This window comes from Schistocerca americana, chromosome 2 (genome assembly GCF_021461395.2).
Source record: "Schistocerca americana isolate TAMUIC-IGC-003095 chromosome 2, iqSchAmer2.1, whole genome shotgun sequence".
NCBI lineage: Eukaryota > Metazoa > Arthropoda > Insecta > Orthoptera > Acrididae > Schistocerca > Schistocerca americana.
The window spans coordinates 1,052,157,094-1,052,178,945 of NC_060120.1; the positions used below are offsets into that span (position 1 = coordinate 1,052,157,094).

General features: G+C 43.9%; 1 protein-coding gene across 1 annotated transcript in view; it reads right to left on the minus strand.

Annotated features, from left to right (window-relative positions):
• Positions 1–21,852, minus strand: part of LOC124596466 (E3 ubiquitin-protein ligase UBR5) — a 354,797-nt gene that overhangs the window by 179,572 nt on the left and 153,373 nt on the right. The window contains exon 22 of the mRNA XM_047135607.1: positions 18,618–18,722. Coding sequence (XP_046991563.1) covers positions 18,618–18,722 — 105 coding nt within the window. The remainder of the gene's footprint in view (positions 1–18,617; positions 18,723–21,852) is intronic.

Sequence of the window (21,852 nt, forward strand, 5' to 3'; positions counted from 1 at the left end):
ATGCGTATGAAGTAGAAAGCCAGTTGCTGTGAGAGACTATCTCAGCCTCCTATTGACTTGTTACTGTTATTGTTGCTGTTGTTAATGTAATTAATTTATTAATCCTTTTGCACAAGTGAAGTGATAGGCGAGTCATACGCAGTGGGCATGAGCCAGTCCCGCCTGGGCATACTTGTTGTATGGCATACTTTTCCCACTACCACCCGATACTTCTCTGTCACTGCCTCCACACTCATAGTTTAAGCACACTAATACGACTTTATATTGTATACTTATTTGAGAAAACATTTATACATACATTCAACTGTCTTGATCTTCATTTTGAATAAAAAGATGGTTCTAGATCTTCTTTTAGACAATTTGTGTAATTTTTTGGTACCTTCCATCAGACAATTGGTTTTGGAAACAGCAATGGGGAGGAGGGTGCTTTGTTGTTTAAAATGTATATTTAATGTTATTTCTATTTCTACATGGACGGTAATGTTTATTTACAATGAGAGATTGTTGTCACATTTTTGTGTGTGTGTGTGTGTGTGTGTGTGTGTGTGTGTGTGTGTGTGGTCTAATTCTGATGAAGCCCTGATTGGCTGAAAACTTTGTCTGACAGACTTTTTGCTGTGCCTATCTGTGACTCAACATCTTTGCTATATGGTGAGTAGCAGCTATCCTTTACATAATATTGTCGTTATTTATATTTATTGTAAGGAATGTTCTGGTTGAAAATTATGAGTTATTTAGAAATAAAGGAGATGACTCACTGAAAGGCGGAAGCACTGTGTTGTCGACAGGCATTCAAACAAAAGGTATGGAGCTTGGCTAGCTTTCAACATGCACTTCCTTTTTTCTTTTTCTAGATGTTGGAAAAACATATGAACAAGTGTGCACGCACACACGCCCGCCTGCGTGCGCGCGCGCACGCACGCACGCACACACACACACACACACACACACACACACACACACTGCTGGTAGCCCACTAAGCACAATGTAGGGAGACTGGTGTGTGTGTGTGTGTGTGTGTGTGTGTGTGTGTGTGTGTGTGCACGCGCACTTTTCCTAAAACTAGAAAAAGGAAGTGCACTGTTGAAGATAGCCAAGCTCCATACCTTCAGTTTCGTGTGCCTACCAACACTGCACCGCTTCTGTCTTTTGGTGAGTCATCTCCTTTATTCCTAAACAATTCATTACTTATATTTGGTTTACATTATATGTCAGTACACTACATTACATCAATTTCATTGCACAGAGTTTTACACTTCAAAAATTTGTCTGTGTACAACAAATCTTGAAGCAAGGAATGACGCACAGTGTTGTATTGGATTGCTTACAACACAACTAAGTGAGGAGCTCAACACATCAGTACAGAACTGAAACAAGATGGACCATTAATATTTCAACAGAAACTGAAACTATGCTTTGAAACTGGATGCAGCTGCGATCTGGTGACTCTACTGCTAAGTGCAGTCTTCCGACACAGCTGCTAGATGCCGCATAGGTCGAACTTTCACAGAAGTGAAGCAGAAAAATACCAGGTGAATTTGAACTGCTACAACATTCCACCGGGTGAGTGACACAGGTTTCTCTCAAATTCTGCAGCAGTTTACCGGCTGAGTGGAACAGACCCTCCTGCCTTCTAATGAAGTTTACAGGTGTGAAATGGTTAAGTTATCCACCAATGTACTTACACATGAATGAGTCGCAATTTTATGCAATCTTATTAGTTGGCAGTATGACTGACACAAAGATTGAATGAATTATTTGACATACAGAAAAAAGTAACCCTTTTATATGTTGTTTATCACAAGTTGAAAGTTTACAGCCACATAACGCAGAGACAAGAGTCAAATCCAGTCCGGGCAAACATCAGTCTTGATGAGATAGTGAGGAAGACTGTTTGACAGAAAATTTGGGGGACTACAAAGATGTTCAGAGTAGTGTGAACAGGTAATTCTATGTCACTTCAATGCAGAACAGTGACTTTCCAGCCCGGCCGTCTCAGATTTCTTTCAAATTTGGTGCATTCAATGATTCAGACAAGAGATGGGAAACTACCAATTTACAGAGGTATATTACAATTGTGAAGAACATTACAGGTTTGCCGAGTTTGGAAATTGTGTGAAATTTACATGCATCTGTGTCAATATAAATGGTTATAGTTCTGGTTCTAATCGACATAGACCAATGAAACTTGTATTACTGAATAGCTAATGAGTAAAGATTTACATTGATCTGCAATATGACAAGTTTCTAAGAATTTTCACATTCAAGGTCACTGACCTTACCCTTTGACCTTTAATATCTCAAAATACCCCTTCTTCATTTTTTTTTTTTTTTTTTTTTGTGGTGGTGGTGGTGGTGGTGGTGGTGGGGGGGGGGGGGGGGAGATGGAGAGTGAGAGAGAGAGAGAGAGAGAGAGAGAGAGAGAGAGAGAGAGAGAGAGAGAGAGAGAGAGAGAGAGAGAGAGGAGCTTGAAAGCTAGTGTCAATACCGTTTTCCTTTGTGCGTTTCTACAGGCCACACACGTCAGCTGTAAGTGAGTGGTTGCCTTTCCTTTATTTCATATAATTTAAAGGATCAGATATTTATACTATCAAAATTTTTATGCAAACATGGTCATTTATGGTAGAAGCAATATTAAGGAGGCTCCCGTTTCATTGCATCACCCAAATTATTATGCCTGGACCACACTGACCTTATCATTAAGTATTAGGACGACAAGTACCAAGATTGAAGTTGCCAGTGGAACCACAGTGTCATCAAGAAAAATACGAGATGCACTGACGTACTGTTGTTTTGTCACTGTGCCTGGCAGAGTGCAATGTAGTTACGTAAGCTGCCAAATGATCCCAATGTGAGACTGCGTTATTGCACCACCATAAAATAAAGATGTGTGCATTTAAGTCACTTGTAGTGGCCTATTCAATAGATATTAATATAAAAGACTGTATGAAACTCATATGAGAATCAATAATTATCAATGCTTTAAAGTAGTTACGCTGTAATCATTAAGTAACTGTTTAAACTTATATTTACTGAGCCCACCTCTAAACATGCTGATGTCAACACCTTGCCTCGTTTACTAATTCCACATGAAGATGGCTAAATGTTTTCAAACCACTGCTAATCTGAAACATAGCCCTAACAAATTCCCTATCACTACCCACGAATACCCAATACAATGAACCAAGACCCATTACTCGACAGAATACTTGCCGCAGTCTACAAAAGACGGAGTATTTGCCCAAAATTGCTGACATGTGCTTTAGAACACACCTCTTGTCACAGGATAGGCTAAACATAATCAAAGGTATCTCAATACTCACACTGGAAAATGAAGAATACCTTGTAGTCATTCCACTCTTGGTGCAGCCTACCAAAACAGAGCACATCTGTCTTGCATTCCCGTTTTAAGAACAATGTGGTTATTACTGGTGAATGCATGGTACAATTTTCTGTATATATGCTGGAAGCAAATGAGAACAGCACACAAAGATATGACTCTACAAATGACCTATGCAACAGAGTGACCATCACATACGTAGTGTCGACAATGGCCCTCCCATAAAGTGGCAAATTCTGAAGTTTAGCATTGAGTCGAATTGTAAAAGATTTTTTTAACAGCACACAAAAGTGAACAAAATAAACCTGCACAATTTCTACACAAAAACCATTTTGAAATTGCTACCTGAATGATTGCACAATGTTGTGTTATGCATATGTCAGACTAACTGCCAAATCGCCCGACCAAAACGAAAATGAAACACTGGAAACTTTCATTTATAGAAAGCTTATTGATCAAATGTACGTAATTGTTTTATTTTAAAAAAGTTTGGAGTCCGGCACTCAATTTATTAAAATTTCACCAGCCACCTCTTCCACCAGAGCTGGGAAATTCTACTAAAATGTATGTTTCACGGCGTACCCGTGCCAACTCTGGGAAACAAAAGAACATCTAAGGTTGCATGCACCAGCGGTCAAACTCTACTATAATTAGTGGGGAAGATCAACAACAGTTCCCAGGCTGGTAGGGGCCCATGCAGTGGATACACATAACAGGACAACTCCCAAAACATGAAGAAGACCAGTGCTTCTGACATCAAAATATTGAGTACTGGTTCAACATCTTGATTGAACACCCAGAAGAACAACATTAAACAATCATGCTGCAAAAACCTGAAAAATTATTTGAAAAATACCTTTCTCAACATAAATTTCTCCCACAATGTAATGCTATGAGAGATCAGTGAGTGAAAATAGGTTGAGAAATTCAACTTTATATATCAAACAATGGTAAATCCAGGATGGAATAATGACAATATGATGAAAAGGCTGGACTGCTACTCACCATACAGGCAACTCAACAACTCCTATACACACTTCCCCCATATACTGAGTAGCAATCTATCCTTTCCCTAATGTAGTGGAAAAGCTCAGTCACAGACAGGAACAAAAGACTGCTAAACCAGTAAGCTTTCGGCCGAAAAACCTTCTTCTGAATTGAACAATGTCCTATTCCGAAGTATGCTTTTTGTCTGAAAGCTTACTCATTTAGTAGTCTTTTGTTGTGCCCGACTGCTACTCACATGTGAGTAGCTATCTATCCTTTTCTTTAATTGGTTATAATAGAGGGAAACATTCCATGTAGGAAAAATATATCTAAAAACAAAGACGATGTGACTTACCAAATGAAAGTGCTGGCAGGTCGACAGGCACACAAACAAACACAAACAAACACACAAAATTCAAGCTTTCGCAACAAACTGTTGCCTCATCAGGAAAGAGGGAAGGAGAGGGAAAGACGAAAGGATTTGGGTTTTAAGGGAGAGGGTAAGGAGTCATTCCAATCCCGGGAGCGGAAAGACTTACCTTAGGGGGAAAAAAGGACGGGTATACACTCGCGCACACACACACATATACAGACATAAGCAGACATATTTAAAGACACAGAGTTTGGGCAGAGATGTCAGTCGAGGCAGAAGTGCAGAGGCAAAGATGTTGTTGAATGACAGGGGAGGTATGAGTGGCGGCAACTTGAAATTAGCGGAGATTGAGGCCTGGTGGATAACGGGAAGAGAGGATATATTGAAGAGCAAGTTCCCATCTCCGGAGTTCGGATAGGTTGGTGTTAGTGGGAAGTATCCAGATAACCCGGACGGTGTAACACTGTGCCAAGATGTGCTGGCCGTGCACCAAAGCATGTTTAGCCACAGGGTGATCCTCATTACCAACAAACACTGTCTGCCTGTGTCCATTCATGCAAATGGACAGTTTGTTGGTGGTCATTCCCACATAGAATGCGTCACAGTGTAGGCAGGTCAGTTGGTAGATCACGTGGGTGCTTTCACATGTGGCTCTGCCTTTGATCGTGTACACCTTCCGGGTTACAGGACTGGAGTAGGTGGTGGTAGGAGGGTGCATGGGACAGGTTTTACACCGGGGGCGGTTACAAGGGTAGGAGCCAGAGGGTAGGGAAGGTGGTTTGGGGATTTCATAGGGATGAACTAAGAGATTACGAAGGTTAGGTGGACGGCGGAAAGACACTCTTGGTGGAGTGGGGAGGATTTCATGAAGGATGGATCTCATTTCAGGGCAGGATTTGAGGAAGTTGTATCCTTGCTGGAGAGCCACATTCAGAGTCTGATCCAGTCCCGGAAAGTATCCTGTCACAAGTGGGGCACTTTTGGGGTTCTTCTGTGGGAGGTTCTGGATTTGAAGGGATGAGGAATTGGCTCTGGTTATTTGCTTCTGTACCAGGTCGGGAGGGTAGTTGCGGGATGCGAAACCTGTTTTCAGGTTGTTGGTGTAATGGTTCAGGGATTCCGGACTGGAGCAGATTCGTTTGCCACGAAGACCTAGGCTGTAGGGAAGGGACTGTTTGATGTGGAATGGGTGGCAGCTGTCATAATGGAGGTACTGTTGCTTGTTGGTGGGTTTGATGTGGACTGACGTGTGAAGCTGGCCATTGGACAGGTGGAGGTCAACATCAAGGAAAGTGGCATGGGATTTGGAGTAGGACCAGGTGAATCTGATGAAACCAAAGGAGTTGAGGTTGGAGAGGAAATTCTGGAGTTCTTCTTCACTGTGAGTCCAGATCATGAAGATGTCATCAATAAATCTGTACCAAACTTTGGGTTGGCAGGCCTGGGTAACCAAGAGGGCTTCCTCTAAGCGACCCGTGAATAGGTTAGCGTACGAAGGGGCCATCCTGGTACCCATGGCTGTTCCTTTTAATTGTTGGTATGTCTGGCCATCAAAAGTGAAGAAGTTGTGGGTCAGGATGAAGCTGGCTAAGGTGGTGGTGGTGGTTAGTGTTTAACGTCCCGTCGACAACGAGGTCATGAGAGACGGAGTGGAACCTCGGGTTAGGGAAGGATTGGGAAGGAAATCGGCCGTGCCCTTTCAAAAGAACCATCCCGGCATTTGCCTGAAACGATTTAGGGAAATCACGGAAAACCTAAATCAGAATGGCCGGAGACGGGATTGAACCGTCGTCCTCCCGAATGCGAGTCCAGTGTGCTAACCACTGCGCCACCTCGCTCGGTTAGGTGGCTAAGGTAATGAGGAAAGAGGTTTTAGGTAGGGTGACAGGTGATTGGCGTGAAAGGAAATGCTCCATCGCAACGAGGCCCTGGACGTGCGGGATATTTGTGTATAAGGAAGTGGCATCAATGGTTACAAGGATGGTTTCTGGGGGTAACGGATTGGGTAAGGATTCCAGGCGTTCGAGAAAGTGGTTGGTGTCTTTGATGAAGGATGGGAGACTGCACATAATGGGTTGAAGGTGTTGATCTACGTAGGCAGAGATACGTTCTGTGGGGGCTTGGTAACCAGCTACAATGGGGCGGCCGGGACGATTGGGTTTGTGAATTTTAGGAAGAAGGTAGAAGGTAGGGGTGCGGGGTGTCGGTGGGGTCAGGAGGTTGATGGAGTGAGGTGAAAGGTTTTGTAGGGGGCCTAAGGTTCTGAGGATTCCTTGAAGCTCCGCCTGGACATCAGGAATGGGATTACCTTGGCAAACTTTGTATGTGGTGTTGTCTGAAAGCTGACGCAGTCCCTCAGCCACATACTCCCGACGATCAAGTACCACGATCGTGGAACGCTTGTCCGCCGGAAGAATGACGATGGACCGGTCAGCCCTCAGATCACGGATAGCCTGGGCTTCAGCAGTGGTGATGTTGGGAGTAGGATTAAGGTTTTTTAAGAAGGATTGAGAGGCAAGGCTGGAAGTCAGAAAATCCTGGAAGGTTTGGAGAGGGTGATTTTGAGGAAGAGGAGGTGGGTCCCGCTGTGACGGAGGATGGAACTGTTCCAGGCAGGGTTCAATTTGGATAGTGTCTTGGGGAGTTGGATCTTTAGGGGTAGGATTAGGATCATTTTTCTTCGTAGCAAAGTGATACTTCCAGCAGAGAGTACGAGTGTAGGACAGTAAATCTTTGACGAGGGCTGTTTGGTTGAATCTGGGAGTGGGGCTGAAGGTGAGGCCTTTGGATAGGACAGAGGTTTCGGATTGGGAGGTTTGGAGGAAAGGTTAACTACTGAATTAGGGTGTTGTGGTGCCAGATAGTGTTGATTGGAATTTTGAGGTTTTGGAGGGAGTGGAGCTGGAAGTGGGAGACTGAGTAGATGGGAGAGACTGGGTTGGTGTGCAATGAGAGGTGGTTGAGGTTTGCTGGAAAGGTTGTGAAGGGTGAGTGAGTTGCCTTTCCGGAGGGGGGAAACCAGGAGATTGGATAGTTTTTTGAGGTGAAGGGTGGCATGCTGTTCTAATTTGTGGTTGGCCTGTAGGAGGATGCTCTGAATAGCCAGTGTGGATGTGGGAGAGGAAAGATTGAGGACTTTTATTAAGGATAGGAGTTGACGGGTGTGTTCATTGGATGAGTTGATGTGTAGGTAAAGGATTAGGTGGGTGAGGGCAATGGATTGTTCAGTTTGGAACTGGTATAGGGACTGATGGAAGGAAGGGTTGCAGCCAGAGATGGGAACTTTAAGTGTGAGGCCTTTGGGGGTTATGCCAAATGTCAGACAAGCCTGAGAAAATAAAATATGCGAGCGTAATCTGGCTAGGGTGAAGGCATGTTTGCGGAGGGAATGTAAATAAAACTTAATGGGGTCGTTGTGGGGGTGTTGTGAGGGTGACATGGTATTAGAAGGTGGAAAGTGTAACATGAGGTTGAAATGAAAGTGAAAGATAAAGATATATGGGGAGAGATAAGGGTGAACTAGAAAGTAACTGGACATCTGGTATGAAAAAAAGGCGAAAAAGTGTTGGTTAAGTTGATCCTGTGGTGAACTTGGGTTGGTAAACAGCGATGTGCATGAAGGTTAGGTGGTTGTGTTGCCGCTAAAACACGTTAAAGGACGGAGAAATTAGGGGAAAATTTCGAAAAAACGTGTAAATGTATTAAAAGGAGTGGTGTTGTGGTGAAAGATTACGAAAATGGGGCTAACAATTGTCTGACGAAGAAATAATGACGTTAAAACCTGTGGGGAACGGCTAAAAATGATCAGTGATGTGCAAAAAATGGAAGTGGAAATAAAGTGAAAGTTATTAGAACTAGCCGAAATGGTTGTTTAATACGTGAAAGCAGCTGTTATTGAACTAGAAACGGTGGATTTTATAGCAGCGGTAGTGTTGAAAGCGAAAAATAAAAATTTTTTGTTATGGTTTGGAAGTGGGTTACATATTATTGAGTATATATAGGCGGGATAAAATTGTATTACGGTAAAAAGGGGAAGGTGAATACAAAGTGAGACTACTGGTAAAAACAAAAAGAGAAAATAAAGAGAAAATAAGACGACACGAAAGATTTCGAAATGCCCCCGACAAAACCTTTCACCTGACTCCATCAACCTACTGACCCCCCCCCCCCCCCCCCCCCCCCGATACCCCGCGCCCCTACCTCCTACCTTCTTCCTAAAATTCACAAACCCAATCATCCCGGCCGCCCCATTGTAGCTGGTCACCAAGCCCCCATAGAACGTATCTCTGCCTACATAGATCAACACCTTCAACCCATTACATGCACTCCCCATCCTTCGTCAAAGACACCACCCACTTTCTCGAGCGCCTGGAATCCTTACCCAGTCTGTTACCCCAGGAAACCATCCTTGTAACCATTGATGCCACTTCCTCATACACAAATATTCCGCATGTCCAGGGCCTCACTGCGATGGAGCATTTCCTTTCACGCCGATCACCTGCCACCCTACCTAAAACCTCTTTCCTCATCCTGACCCACAACTTCTTCACTTTTGAAGGCCAGACATACCGACAATTAAAGGGAACAGCCATGGGTACCAGGGTGGCCCCTTCGTATGCCAACCTATTCACGGGTCGCTTAGAGGAAGCCCTCTTGGTTACCCAGGCCTGCCAACCCAAAGTTTGGTACAGATTTATTGATGACATCTTCATGATCTGGACTCACAGTGAAGAAGAACTCCAGAATTTCCTCTCCAACCTCAACTCCTTTGGTTCCATCAGATTCACCTGGTCCTACTCCAAATCCCATGCCACTTTCCTTGATGTTGACCTCCACCTGTCCAATGGCAAGCTTCACACGTCCGTCCACATCAAACCCACCAACAAGCAACAGTACCTCCATTACGACAGCTGCCACCCATTCCACATCAAACAGTCCCTTCCCTACAGCCTAGGTCTTCGTGGCAAACGAATCTGCTCCAGTCCGGAATCCCTGAAGCATTACACCAACAACCTGACAACAGCTTTCGCATCCGACAACTACCCTCCCGACCTGGTACAGAAGCAAATAACCAGAGCCACTTCCTCATCCTCTCAAACCCAGAACCTCCCACAGAGGAACCACAAAAGTGCCCCACTTGTGACAGGATACTTTCCGGGACTGGATCAGATTCTGAATGTGGCTCTCCAGCAGGGATACAACTTCCTCAAATCCTGCCCTGAAATGAGATCCATCCTTCATGAAATCCTCCCCACTCCACCAAAAGTGTCTTTCCGCCAACCACCTAACCCTCGTAACCTCTTAGTTCATCCCTAAGAAATCCCCAAACCACCTTCCCTACCCTCTGGCTCCTACCCTTGTAACCGCCCCCGGTGTAAAACCTGTCCCATGCACCCTCCCACCACCACCTACTCCAGTCCTGTAACCCGGAAGGTGTACACGATCAAAGGCAGAGCCACGTGTGAAAGCACCCACGTGATCTACCAACTGACCTGCCTACACTGTGACGCATTCTATGTGGGAATGACCAGCAGCAAACTGTCCATTTGCAGGAATGGACACAGGCAGACAGTGTTTGTTGGTAATGAGAATCACCCTGTGGCTAAACATGCCTTGGTGCACGGCCAGCACATCTTGGCACAGTGTTACATCGTCCGTGTTATCTGGATACTTCCCACTAACACCAACCTATCCGAACTCCGGAGATGGGAACTTGCTCTTCAATATATCCTCTCTTCCCGTTATCCACCAGGCCTCAATCTCCGCTAATTTCAAGTTGCCGCCACTCATACCTCCCCTGTCATTCAACAACATCTTTGCCTCTGCACTTCTGCCTCGACTGACATCTCTGCCCAAACTCTTTGTCTTTAAATATGTCTGCTTGTGTCTGTATATGTGTGTGTGTGCGCGAGTGTATACCCGTCCTTTTTTCCCCCTAAGGTAAGCCTTTCCGCTCCCGGGATTGGAATGACTCCTTACCTTCTCCCTTAAAACCCACATTCTTTCGTCTTTCCCTCTCCTTCCCTCTTTCCTGATGAGGCAACAGTTTGTTGCGAAAGCTTGAATTTTGTGTGTATGTTTGTGTTTGTTTGTGTGCCTGTCGACCTGCCAGCACTTTCAGTGGAACTACTAATGGTTTCTTACAGAACACCTGCTGCATTTTAAGTCAAGAAAACAAACAACTCTTACACAGCGATATATATTGTGAGAACTTTCTTAATTGGTTCAAGGGACCATCCAGAACGTGTGAGCGAGTTCAGTAGCATAACTGCTATCACCATGCTGCACACACGGCTAATGACAAATTGCAACATTGCCCTCTTCCAAGCTCCATTAATCAATGACTTTGTTGTTCTCAACATGGTGTAGCTCCACAGATGAGGAGACTGAAAAAAGTATCAGATAAAGCAAATTAATCATTATGTTAAGGGAAATGAAAATTTGATAGTGAAGGGACACTGGAATCTGTTAGCAGGAAGAAGAAGACAGTGGAAGAAAGCAGATTGTACGGTGGGTGAGTGGGTGGGAGGTGGTGGGGACACGAAAGGGCAAGCTTCCTAGGAGAGATCCGAACAGAATACGATTTATTAACTGCTAACACTCAGTTTAAAAATGAAAGAAGAATGCTGTGTATGTGGAAGAGACCTGGATGTGCCACAAGATTTCAAATAGATTATATAATAGTAAGTAATATCTTTAGAAATTAGATTTTGAACTGTAGAAAACATCCAAGAGCCGACTAGGATGCTAAACACAATTTACCAGTTATGAATTGCATACTAAACTTGAAGAAACTGGTTAAATGTAGAAATTTATGAAGATATGACCTGATTGAGTTGGAAGAACCAGATGACATTGAGTTCCAAAAGAACATATAACAGAAGGGGAATGTATAACTTCACAAATAATTGTAGCTTGTAAACAAGATAACATATTTCCTGCTACCAATTATTATTGGAATCAGGCCTTGTCAGTTCCTGGAGCAAGAAACGGTGACTGCATTCACTGGATATACAGACACTGACCAAGTTCCACTAGTTTTGGTCAGTCCAGACTATTTTATTTCCTCTAGAATGTCTGTTGTATGCAGTTCCCTTGCAATGATTGTTCAGAAACTTGCTGAGATGGATCAGCATTCACCGACAGCCACAATTTTTGTTGGGTTTGAAATCGACAGTCACTGCCACACGTCTCTGGTCCTTGTTACCTAGGATCCTACTACAACAACAGCTCTTGTGCCATCAGTAGTGGAGCGACATAATTTCTCTGAAAACCATTGTTGGAGAGTATGCCTCTAAACTGGGAGGTACTATTCTTCAGCATTTTCTCACAAGGTACAAGCAGTCAAATAGCAATGAAGAGAACAGTTTCTCAAATCATGCTTCAAGATCATGTGTCAAGATAGAATGCATAAATTCTAGTGCAACTGAATAACTATACAAATAAAATCTATCAGTTTCATCTGGTAAAAATTCCATCTGATCTGTTACAACTACCAGAAAACTACCCTAATGCTAGAATCTTGACCTAATCCACAATAATTGTACCCTGAAACTAAATTCCCAAATATATGCACAAAATGGATGAAACTTCGTTTGCTCGCAATCAAATATGACTGGAAAATTTTTCTTTTCTTACAGAAACAAACTTAAGCTGATACCATAGCTTAGTACCTGAATAGTGTAATTTCGCTTAGTCTCCTTCCGCCGCCGAGCAGTGTCAGCAGTGCGCAAGTAGCAGCATTACTGCATTTACTAGGCAATCTTGTATTTTAATAACCGTTTAAATTTTGTCGATTTGTTTGCGCTCTCTGTAGATTAGTTCAGACGTTCTTTGCAAAACAGTTTTTAGCATGGATAGGGACTGCAACTGCTGTGTTCGGATGCAGGCTGAGTTGGCATCCCTTCGCTCCCAGCTTCAGGCAGTGTTGGCTTCGGTCACACAGCTTGAGGCTGTTGCCAATGGGCATCACTGTGGGGGTCCGGATGGGGGTTTGTCGGGGACGGCCAGCTCGTCCCACACATCCCCTGATTGGACTACGACTGTGGTTGCCCGGGATACTGCCCGCATTGAGGCTGATCCCTCACCTGTGGTAGAGTGGGAGGTCATTTCAAGGTGTGGCAAGGGGCGAAAGACATTCCGGAGGGCTGAACGGAAAGCCTCTCCAGTTTGTCTGACGAACCGGTTTCAGGCTCTGTCTCAGGCTGATACTGATCTTCGGCCTGACATGGATGCTTGTCCTGTTCCAGAGGTTGCCCCTCAGTCTGCAAGATCCGGGCAGTTGCAGAGGGTGGGCTTACTGGTAGTTGGGAGCTCCAACGTCAGGTGAGTAATGGGGCCCCTTAGGGAAATGGCAGCAAGAGAGGGGAAGAAAACCAATGTGCACTCCGTGTGCATACTGGGGGGGAGTCATTCCAGATGTGGAAAGGGTCCTTCCGGATGCCATGAAGGGTACAGGGTGCACCCATCTGCAGGTGGTCGCTCATGTCGGCACCAATGATGTGTGTCGCTATGGATCGGAGGAAATCCTCTCTGGCTTCCGGCGGCTATCTGATTTGGTGAAGACTGCCAGTCTCGCTACCGGGATGAAAGCAGAGCTCACCATCTGCAGCATCGTCGACAGGACTGACTGCGGACCTTTGGTACAGAGCCGAGTGGAGGGTCTGAATCAGAGGCTGAGACGGTTCTGCGACCGTGTGGGCTGCAGATTCCTCGACTTGCGCCATAGGGTGGTGGGGTTTCGGGTTCCGCTGGATAGGTCAGGAGTCCACTACACGCAACAAGCGGCTACACGGGTAGCAGGGGTTGTGTGGCGTGGGCTGGGCGGTTTTTTAGGTTAGATGGCCTTGGGCAAGAACAGAAAGAGCAACAGCCTCAACGGGTGCGGGGCAAAGTCAGGACATGCGGGGACCAAGCAGCAATCGGTATTGTAATTGTCAACTGTCGAAGCTGCGTTGGTAAAGTACCGGAACTTCAAGCGCTGATAGAAAGCACCGAAGCTGAAATCGTTATAGGTACAGAAAGCTGGCTTAAGCCAGAGATAAATTCTGCCGAAATTTTTACTAAGGTACAGACGGTGTTTAGAAAGGATAGATTGCATGCAACCGGTGGAGGAGTGTTCGTCGCTGTTAGTAGTAGTTTATCCTGTAGTGAAGTAGAAGTGGATAGTTCCTGTCAATTATTATGGGTGGAGGTTACACTAAACAACCGAACTAGGTTAATAATTGGCTCCTTTTACCGACCTCCCGACTCAGCAGCATTAGTGGCAGAACAACTGAGAGAAAATTTGGAATACATTTCACATAAATTTTCTCAGCATGTTATAGTCTTAGGTGGAGATTTCAATTTACCAGATATAGACTGGGACACTCAGATGTTTAGGACGGGTCATAGGGACAGAGCATCGAGTGACATTATACTGAGTGCACTATCCGAAAATTACCTCGAGCAATTAAACAGAGAACCGACTTGTGGAGATAACATCTTGGACCTACTGATAACAAACAGACCCGAACTTTTCGACTCTGTATGTACAGAACAGGGAATCAGTGATCATAAGGCCGTTGCAGCATCCCTGAATATGGAAGGTAGTAGGAATATAAAAAAAGGGGGGAAGGTTTATCTGTTTAGCAAGAGTAATAGAACGCAGATTTCAGACTACCTAACAGATCAAAACGAAAATTTCTGTTCCGACACTGACAATGTTGAGTGTTTATGGAAAAAGTTCAAGGCAATCGTAAAATGCGTGTTAGACAGGTACGTGCCGAGTAAAACTGTGAGGGACGGGAAAAACCCACCGTGGTACAACAACAAAGTTAGGAAACTACTGCGAAAGCAAAGAGAGCTCCACTCCAAGTTTAAACGCAGCCAAAACCTCTCAGACAAACAGAAGCTAAACGATGTCAAAGTTAGCGTAAGGAGGGCTATGCGTGAAGCGTTCAGTGAATTCGAAAGTAAAATTCTATGTACTGACTTGACAGAAATTCCTAGGAAGTTCTGGTCTTACGTTAAATCAGTAAGTGGCTCGAAACAGCATATCCAGACACTACGGGATGATGATGGCATTGAAACAGAGGATGACACGCGTAAAGCTGAAATACTAAACACCTTTTTCCAAAGCTGTTTCACAGAGGAAGACCGCACTGCAGTTCCTTCTCTAAATCCTCGCACAAACGAAAAAATGGCTGACATCGAAATAAGTGTCCAAGGAATAGAAAAGCAACTGGAATCACTCAATAGAGGAAAGTCCACTGGACCTGACGGGATACCAATTCGATTCTACACAGAGTACGCGAAAGAACTTGCCCCCCTTCTAACAGCTGTGTACCGCAAGTCTCTAGAGGAACGGAAGGTTCCAAATGATTGGAAAAGAGCACAGATAGTCCCAGTCTTCAAGAAGGGTCGTCGAGCAGATGCGCAAAACTATAGACCTATATCTCTTACGTCGATCTCTTGTAGAATTTTAGAACATGTTTTTTGCTCGCGTATCATGTCATTTCTGGAAACCCAGAATCTACTATGTAGGAATCAACATGAATTCCGGAAACAGCGATCGTGTGAGACCCAACTCGCCTTATTTGTTCATGAGACCCAGAAAATATTAGATACAGGCTCCCAGGTAGATGCTATTTTTCTTGACTTCCGGAAGGCGTTCGATACAGTTCCGCACTGTCGCCTGATAAACAAAGTAAGAGCCTACGGAATATCAGACCAGCTGTGTGGCTGGATTGAAGAGTTTTTAGCAAACAGAACACAGCATGTTGTTATCAATGGAGAGACGTCTACAGACGTTAAAGTAACCTCTGGCGTGCCACAGGGGAGTGTTATGGGACCATTGCTTTTCACAATATATATAAATGACTTAGTAGATAGTGTCGGAAGTTCCATGCGGCTTTTCGCGGATGATGCTGTAGTATACAGAGAAGTTGCAGCATTAGAAAATTGTAGCGAAATGCAGGAAGATCTGCAGCGGATAGGCACTTGGTGCAGGGAGTGGCAACTGACCCTTAACATAGACAAATGTAATGTACTGTGAATACATAGAAAGAATGATCCTTTATTGTATGATTATATGATAGCGGAACAAACACTGGTAGCAGTTACGTCTGTAAAATATCTGGGAGTATGCGTGCGGAACGATTTGAAGTGGAATGATCATATAAAATTAATTGTTGGTAAGGCGGGGTACCAGGTTGAGATTCATTGGGAGAGTGCTTGGAAAATGAAGTCCATCAACAAAGGAGGTGGCTTACAAAACACTCGTTCGACCTATACTTGAGTATTGCTCATCAGTGTGGGATCCGTACCAGGTCGGGTTGACGGAGGAGATAGAGAAGATCCAAAGAAGAGCGGCGCGTTTCGTCACCGGGTTATTTGGTAACCGAGATAGCGTTACGGAGATGTTTCATAAACTCAAGTGGCAGACTCTGTAAGAGAGGCGCTCTGCATCGCGGTGTAGCTTGCTCGCCAGGTTTCGACAGGGTGCGTTTCTGGATGAGGTATCGAATATATTGCTTCCTCCTGCTTATACCTCCCGAGGAGATCACGAATGTAAAATTAGAGAGATTAGAGCGCGCACGGAGGCTTTCAGACAGTCGTTCTTCCCGCGAACCATACGCGACTGGAACAGGAAAGGGAGGTAATGACAGTGGCACGTAAAGTGCCCTCCGCCACACACCGTTGGGTGGCTTGCGGAGTATCAATGTAGATGTAGATGTAGACTGTTGCTTCAAGAGTCATCACAATCAATTTCATTTTGTTTCACTTCTAGCGAGAATTTCCAAAACTTCATCCTCTATTAAACACAAAGATGTGCCACTTTCTTAACAAAACCAAATCTTAGTCAATAGTACCACATAAAGATGATGAAAATAAAAACTCAATGCCACAACAACAAATGCACACAATGACTACAACAGAGATCACCAAATGTTGAACAGCTAATATGAATCTGGTGCGGAAATAAGGCTCTGCTTAGTCGTGTCGACATGGTGAGGTACAGTTTGACCACTGTCAAAATTACTTGTTTGTTATCTCGTGATTTTGAGGATATTTGCAATGGTTGTTTGGAAGACAATGTTGCAACAGCTTTATGGTAGTGTGAGGACGGGTAGTGTACCCTAAGAGGGCCAAGAAGCTGACTGGAAGAGTCATTAATAAATATTTTTGCACAAATTATCACTTTGCCTCATAAAAGGCTCAGCACATGTACCCTTGACCAACTTTTCCTGAGACTGCCAATCTATAGTATTCTCCTTCTCAATACTGTATCCCTGAATTTTCAAGTGCCCCATTCATATAAACATACAAGAACATTATTAGAATTCATTTTCAATCACTGAATATTCTGTTGTGTCTATATAAACTTATTCACACAACATTCTTTTATAGTAACATTGCATTTTGTCTTAGCACCTTGTAGAACAGTCTGTCTGAATAAGCTATTTGGCCTACAAAAGCCAATACTTACAATCTGATTATCATAGGAAGTCCACTCTCAGCAATGGTATCTATCGCCTCTTCTATACTTTTAGCAGTTGATTTGACTAATGTATGTTTCTCCCTGCTGTTAAGACGTAGGTCATGTCTTGTGCACGAACACCTCCCAATAGCAACTGACACACCACCAATGTGACCCCTACCTGAAGACCACAGCAATCTGCTCACTTTCTGGGGTTAACTCCCCTTGGAACCATGTTATGCAACTTCTGACCTTCAATGAATCCCACATTCATCTGCCAATTTGCTGTGCTTAACTGTCCAGTTAACTCTTTACATTACCTTCCATATTCTTGGTTAGGCTCTGCCTACTCTCCAAACTATTAATATCTGGCCCCCTTTACTCAAAACCACAGCCAGTTGATTTAAAATACTTGTGACATGGTGTCCTGATCCCGTCACTGTTGTCCTATGCCATTCTATTCCATAGCCAGAAGCAAAACCTTTGCATTACTATTCACCTCAATTTCCAAACTGTCTCACAAGTTCACTTAATGGTCTGCTGTGCAATGATCTTGTGTACAGTTAATGATGTTCCTCCAATTCTAGTGGTAAATAAGCTTGTCTGTTATATAAGGTAATACTAATGGAGTTATCCACCCCTCTCTCTTTTCACTCTTCATTTGTTAACTGTCCAAAGAAAACCACAAACCCCTTCAACTGAAATACTGAAGTTCAACTGCCGCAATCACAATCTCTGAATGGCGGGCTCAAGAGACTTCACTGACAACACACTATAGCCTTCACCTCCAAGCACACTTTTACTTAGCACAATGAATCAAAGCATTTATCGATAGTTACTACAATAATACTGCAGCCACTATTGTTCAAATATTATGGTTTCCAGCAAGTGGACACAAAACAAAAAATGACCGCAAATCTTATGATTCTTAGTTGGCTTGATTTCTTTTTATGCCTAACTAGAAGCTGTAACATATAAAGACTATATAGGAACTGCAATCTCTGCTGAAGCGTGAACTGATCAGAAATTAAAAGCAACACATGGTACAGAAGTTTATGTCTCTCCACAGATGATAATATGTACCAAGGTGTGTCAAACGAGGTACTGTGAACAAGAAACTAATTCCCAAGAATACACAAGCAACTGTCCGAATTTATTATAACTGATTCCATAACCTCTCACAGCAACTCAAAGAGAAATCACTTACAAAATTACATGGAGTACTGCTGCAAAAAAATCTAGGTGGTTCTCCCACGATACAAGCAACTATCTACAAAGATTATCTATCAGGCCCATCTTCTTCCGATCTGGCATACCAAGGATTCTTCTTGCCTTTTGCTTTCTGTAAGATCAAGCTCTTGTCTCTTTCGAAGCTCGTTTTGAAAATGCTTACTATGCACCACTTTAAATCTGCAAAGAACTGAGAAACTACCACTGCCGTATCCTATTCATCTTACCTGACATTATCATTCCTCGCACTGCAGACCAATCATTCAACAACCTTTCCAGACCACGACGACTAAATCTAGGAGGTTCAAGGTCGTGGTCAGGCATATCAGGTTCTGGAAGTAAACAGAAACAGAAAAATAACCGTAAGATCTACTTTTAATGTGAGCATACTTATGAGGGCTATTCAGAAAGTAGGGAACGTTTTGGCATATTAAAAAAACACCACTAAGTACAAGAAATACATTTTATTATATAAATCTGAAAGAGCGACTGATGTACTACTTTTCCACATAGTCACCAAACACAATGAGGCACTTATCATAGCAGTGGACAAGCTTTTTTGAAGACCTTTGTCATAAAATTCTGCCGACTGAGACTTCAGCCAGTGAGTCACGCCCACCTGGAGTTCTGCATCGTCATCAAAGCACTGCGTTGCAAGCCAGTTCTTCATCTTGCGAAACAATTGGAAGTCGCTTGGTGCACGATCGGGGCTGTAGGGCAGATGAAGGAAAATTTACCATTTGAATGAATTAAGGAGTACTTTAGTGCGGTGTGCCATGTGAGGTCAGACATTGTTGTGCAAAAACAAAATTTTGGACATCAGCTTTCCTCAGCATTCGCTTTGAACTGCTCTTCTAAAGCTGTGCAAAGTTTAGTTCTTCGGTGTGCTGCAGTTTGTGCTGTGAGAGCCCCTGCTGTGCTGTCAGTGATGACTTCACGCGGGGGAGGGCCCAGGTCATCCATCGGTGTCTGGTGGGCGTGTGTCGAAGCCAAGCGCTCTGAGATGCGTGACCACCTAGCGGCACCACTACTGCTTGTTGGCTGCGCAGACAGGCTCAATGACAGCCCAAGTTCTTGAGCGTCCTTGACGCAATGGTTGCCCACTCGTCGGAGCAGAGCTGCTCAGAGCCGACGGGCTTTGGCATTGGTGCAGCCTGTTCCGTCTTCTTCTTCCTCGGTGTGTCCTGCTGCCGGCTGATCTGCCAGGGGAGCGGCGGCTGACTTCTCTTCTCCGCCTGCTGCATCTGCACGGATGTCTTGGGCCCTCTGCGAGCGCAACTGCTGCAGCTGGTTGCATGCCTCTGTCGTCTCTGCAGTCAGGGTGGCCTTGAAGGCTGCCCTATCCACATCCATGGTGGCTTTGAAGGCCACAATCGCCTCCTCCGCTGCAGCCGCCAGCACGGCGCACAACTCTTGCACCTGCGGCGCTTGCTTTACTGCCGTTGGCAGCTGGTCCCCCGCCCCACTCTCACTGGTGTGGTATTCTGGCCACCTGTGGGCAGTGGGAGCAGTCGTCTCTCCTTCTGGTTTCGTCTTCGTTCGGCGGCGCCTGCAGCACCGTCATCGCTGCCTCTTGGTATGCATCTTGTCTCCAGTGCAGCCGTCGCTCGCAAAGTTTGACACTACCAGGCAGAATTTATAGTTGCTCCACGTTCGAGAAAATCAATAAGAAGCACACCATGCCTATCCCAAAACACTGTAGCCATGAACTTCCTTGCTGACAAGATTTGCACACATTTTCTTGATTTTTGGGGGGACCTTGTGTGCCTCCACTCCATGGACTGTAATTTTGTCTCGGAATTGATATGTTTCACCCAAGTATTGTCACTGGTTAACATTCAATCCAGTAATGAGTCACCATGTTTGTGGTAGGCCTCCACAAATGTCAACATTACCCCCATTCGCTATTCTTAATGGTGCTCTGTAAGCATTTTTGGCAACCATCATGCACGAAAGTTGTGGTGGCCTAGCTTTTGAGTGAAAATTTCAAATGACAAAGTCTGTGAAACTTGTGGAAAAGTACGCAAAAGCTACGTTATTGTGAATCGAAGGTTATCATGAATCATTTCATCAACTTTGGCGACAAGATCATCAATTCTTCTCTTCATCATGAACATTGGTTTGGCCATTTTTAAACCGAATCCACCATTTCCAGATGGAACACTAACTAATTACATTGTTTCCGTACACTTCGCACAGTTCACGATAAATTTCTATAGGTTTTAGGTTATTGTCAACAAAAACCGCATCACAGACCTCACCTCACAACTGGCGGGGTTTTCGACTGCAGCGCACATGTCAAATTCGAATATTGAAAAAAACCAGATGCGCAGAGACATTCGCGCTGTCACGGATGGATGCTGACTGAGCTGAGGAGCATGCACATGCCAAAATACACGCAATCAGCACACGTCTAGTGGTGTCAGGTGTCAGACGGAAACGTTCCCTACTTTCTGAACAGCCCTCATAAAAACAAAACACAACAAAAAATTTAGGCCTATTTTGGTTTTAATACTTAGTTCTAACTCTAAGCTAGACACATACAAAATACTGAAACTACCATTATGAGCAAACAGAACTTCAAAATAATTTCTTAATATGTCAATTAAAATTTAACATTGGAAAAGAAAATACTATTTCAGTTACTAGATAAAATGATTTTCAGTTAACCACTCTTCTAATAAATGTTTACTTCCTACACACAATGTGCAATTTACAAATGTACTTTATCACTCCACTTCATATTTTGAGCAAATGAAATCTAGTGTGAAAGTCATACTAAGAGTTCTGAATCCTACCACTGGTTTTTCTCTTTTGTTAGCACTGTTTTTTATATTGTGTTGAAATTTGTGCCCTGTTAATTTAGAATGTTAGACTGTGTGTACTATGTTATTGTAAAAAGTGGTGCTGCTCATAAACAGCACTGATTTTACTTAGGTATTGTATGCATTTATTGTATGGATCAATGATGATGGTGTCCACTTGGGTAAAATATTCAGCAGGTAAAATAGTCCGCCATTCGGATATCCGGGTAGGGGCTCAGGAAGATGTTGTTATATGGATCGGAGCATGCAATGTCAGATCCCTTAATCAGGCAGGCAGGTTAGAACATTTAAAATGGGAAATGGATAGGTTAAAGATAGATATAGTGGGAGTTAGTGAAGTTCGGTGGCAGGAGGAACAAGACTTCTGGTCAGGTGAATATAGGGTTATAAATACAAAATAAAATAGGGGTAATGCAGGAGTAGGTTTAATAATGGGGGAAAAAAATGGAATGCAGGTAAGCTGCTACAAACAGCATAGTGAACGCATTATTGTGGCCAAGATAGTTAGGAAGCCCACACCTACCACAGTAAGAGAAGGAAACATAATAGGTGAATATGGAATGGGAGTAAGGAATGAAAGAGGAAACTGCCTGGTAGAATTTTGGACAGAGCATAACTTAATCACAGGTAACGCTTG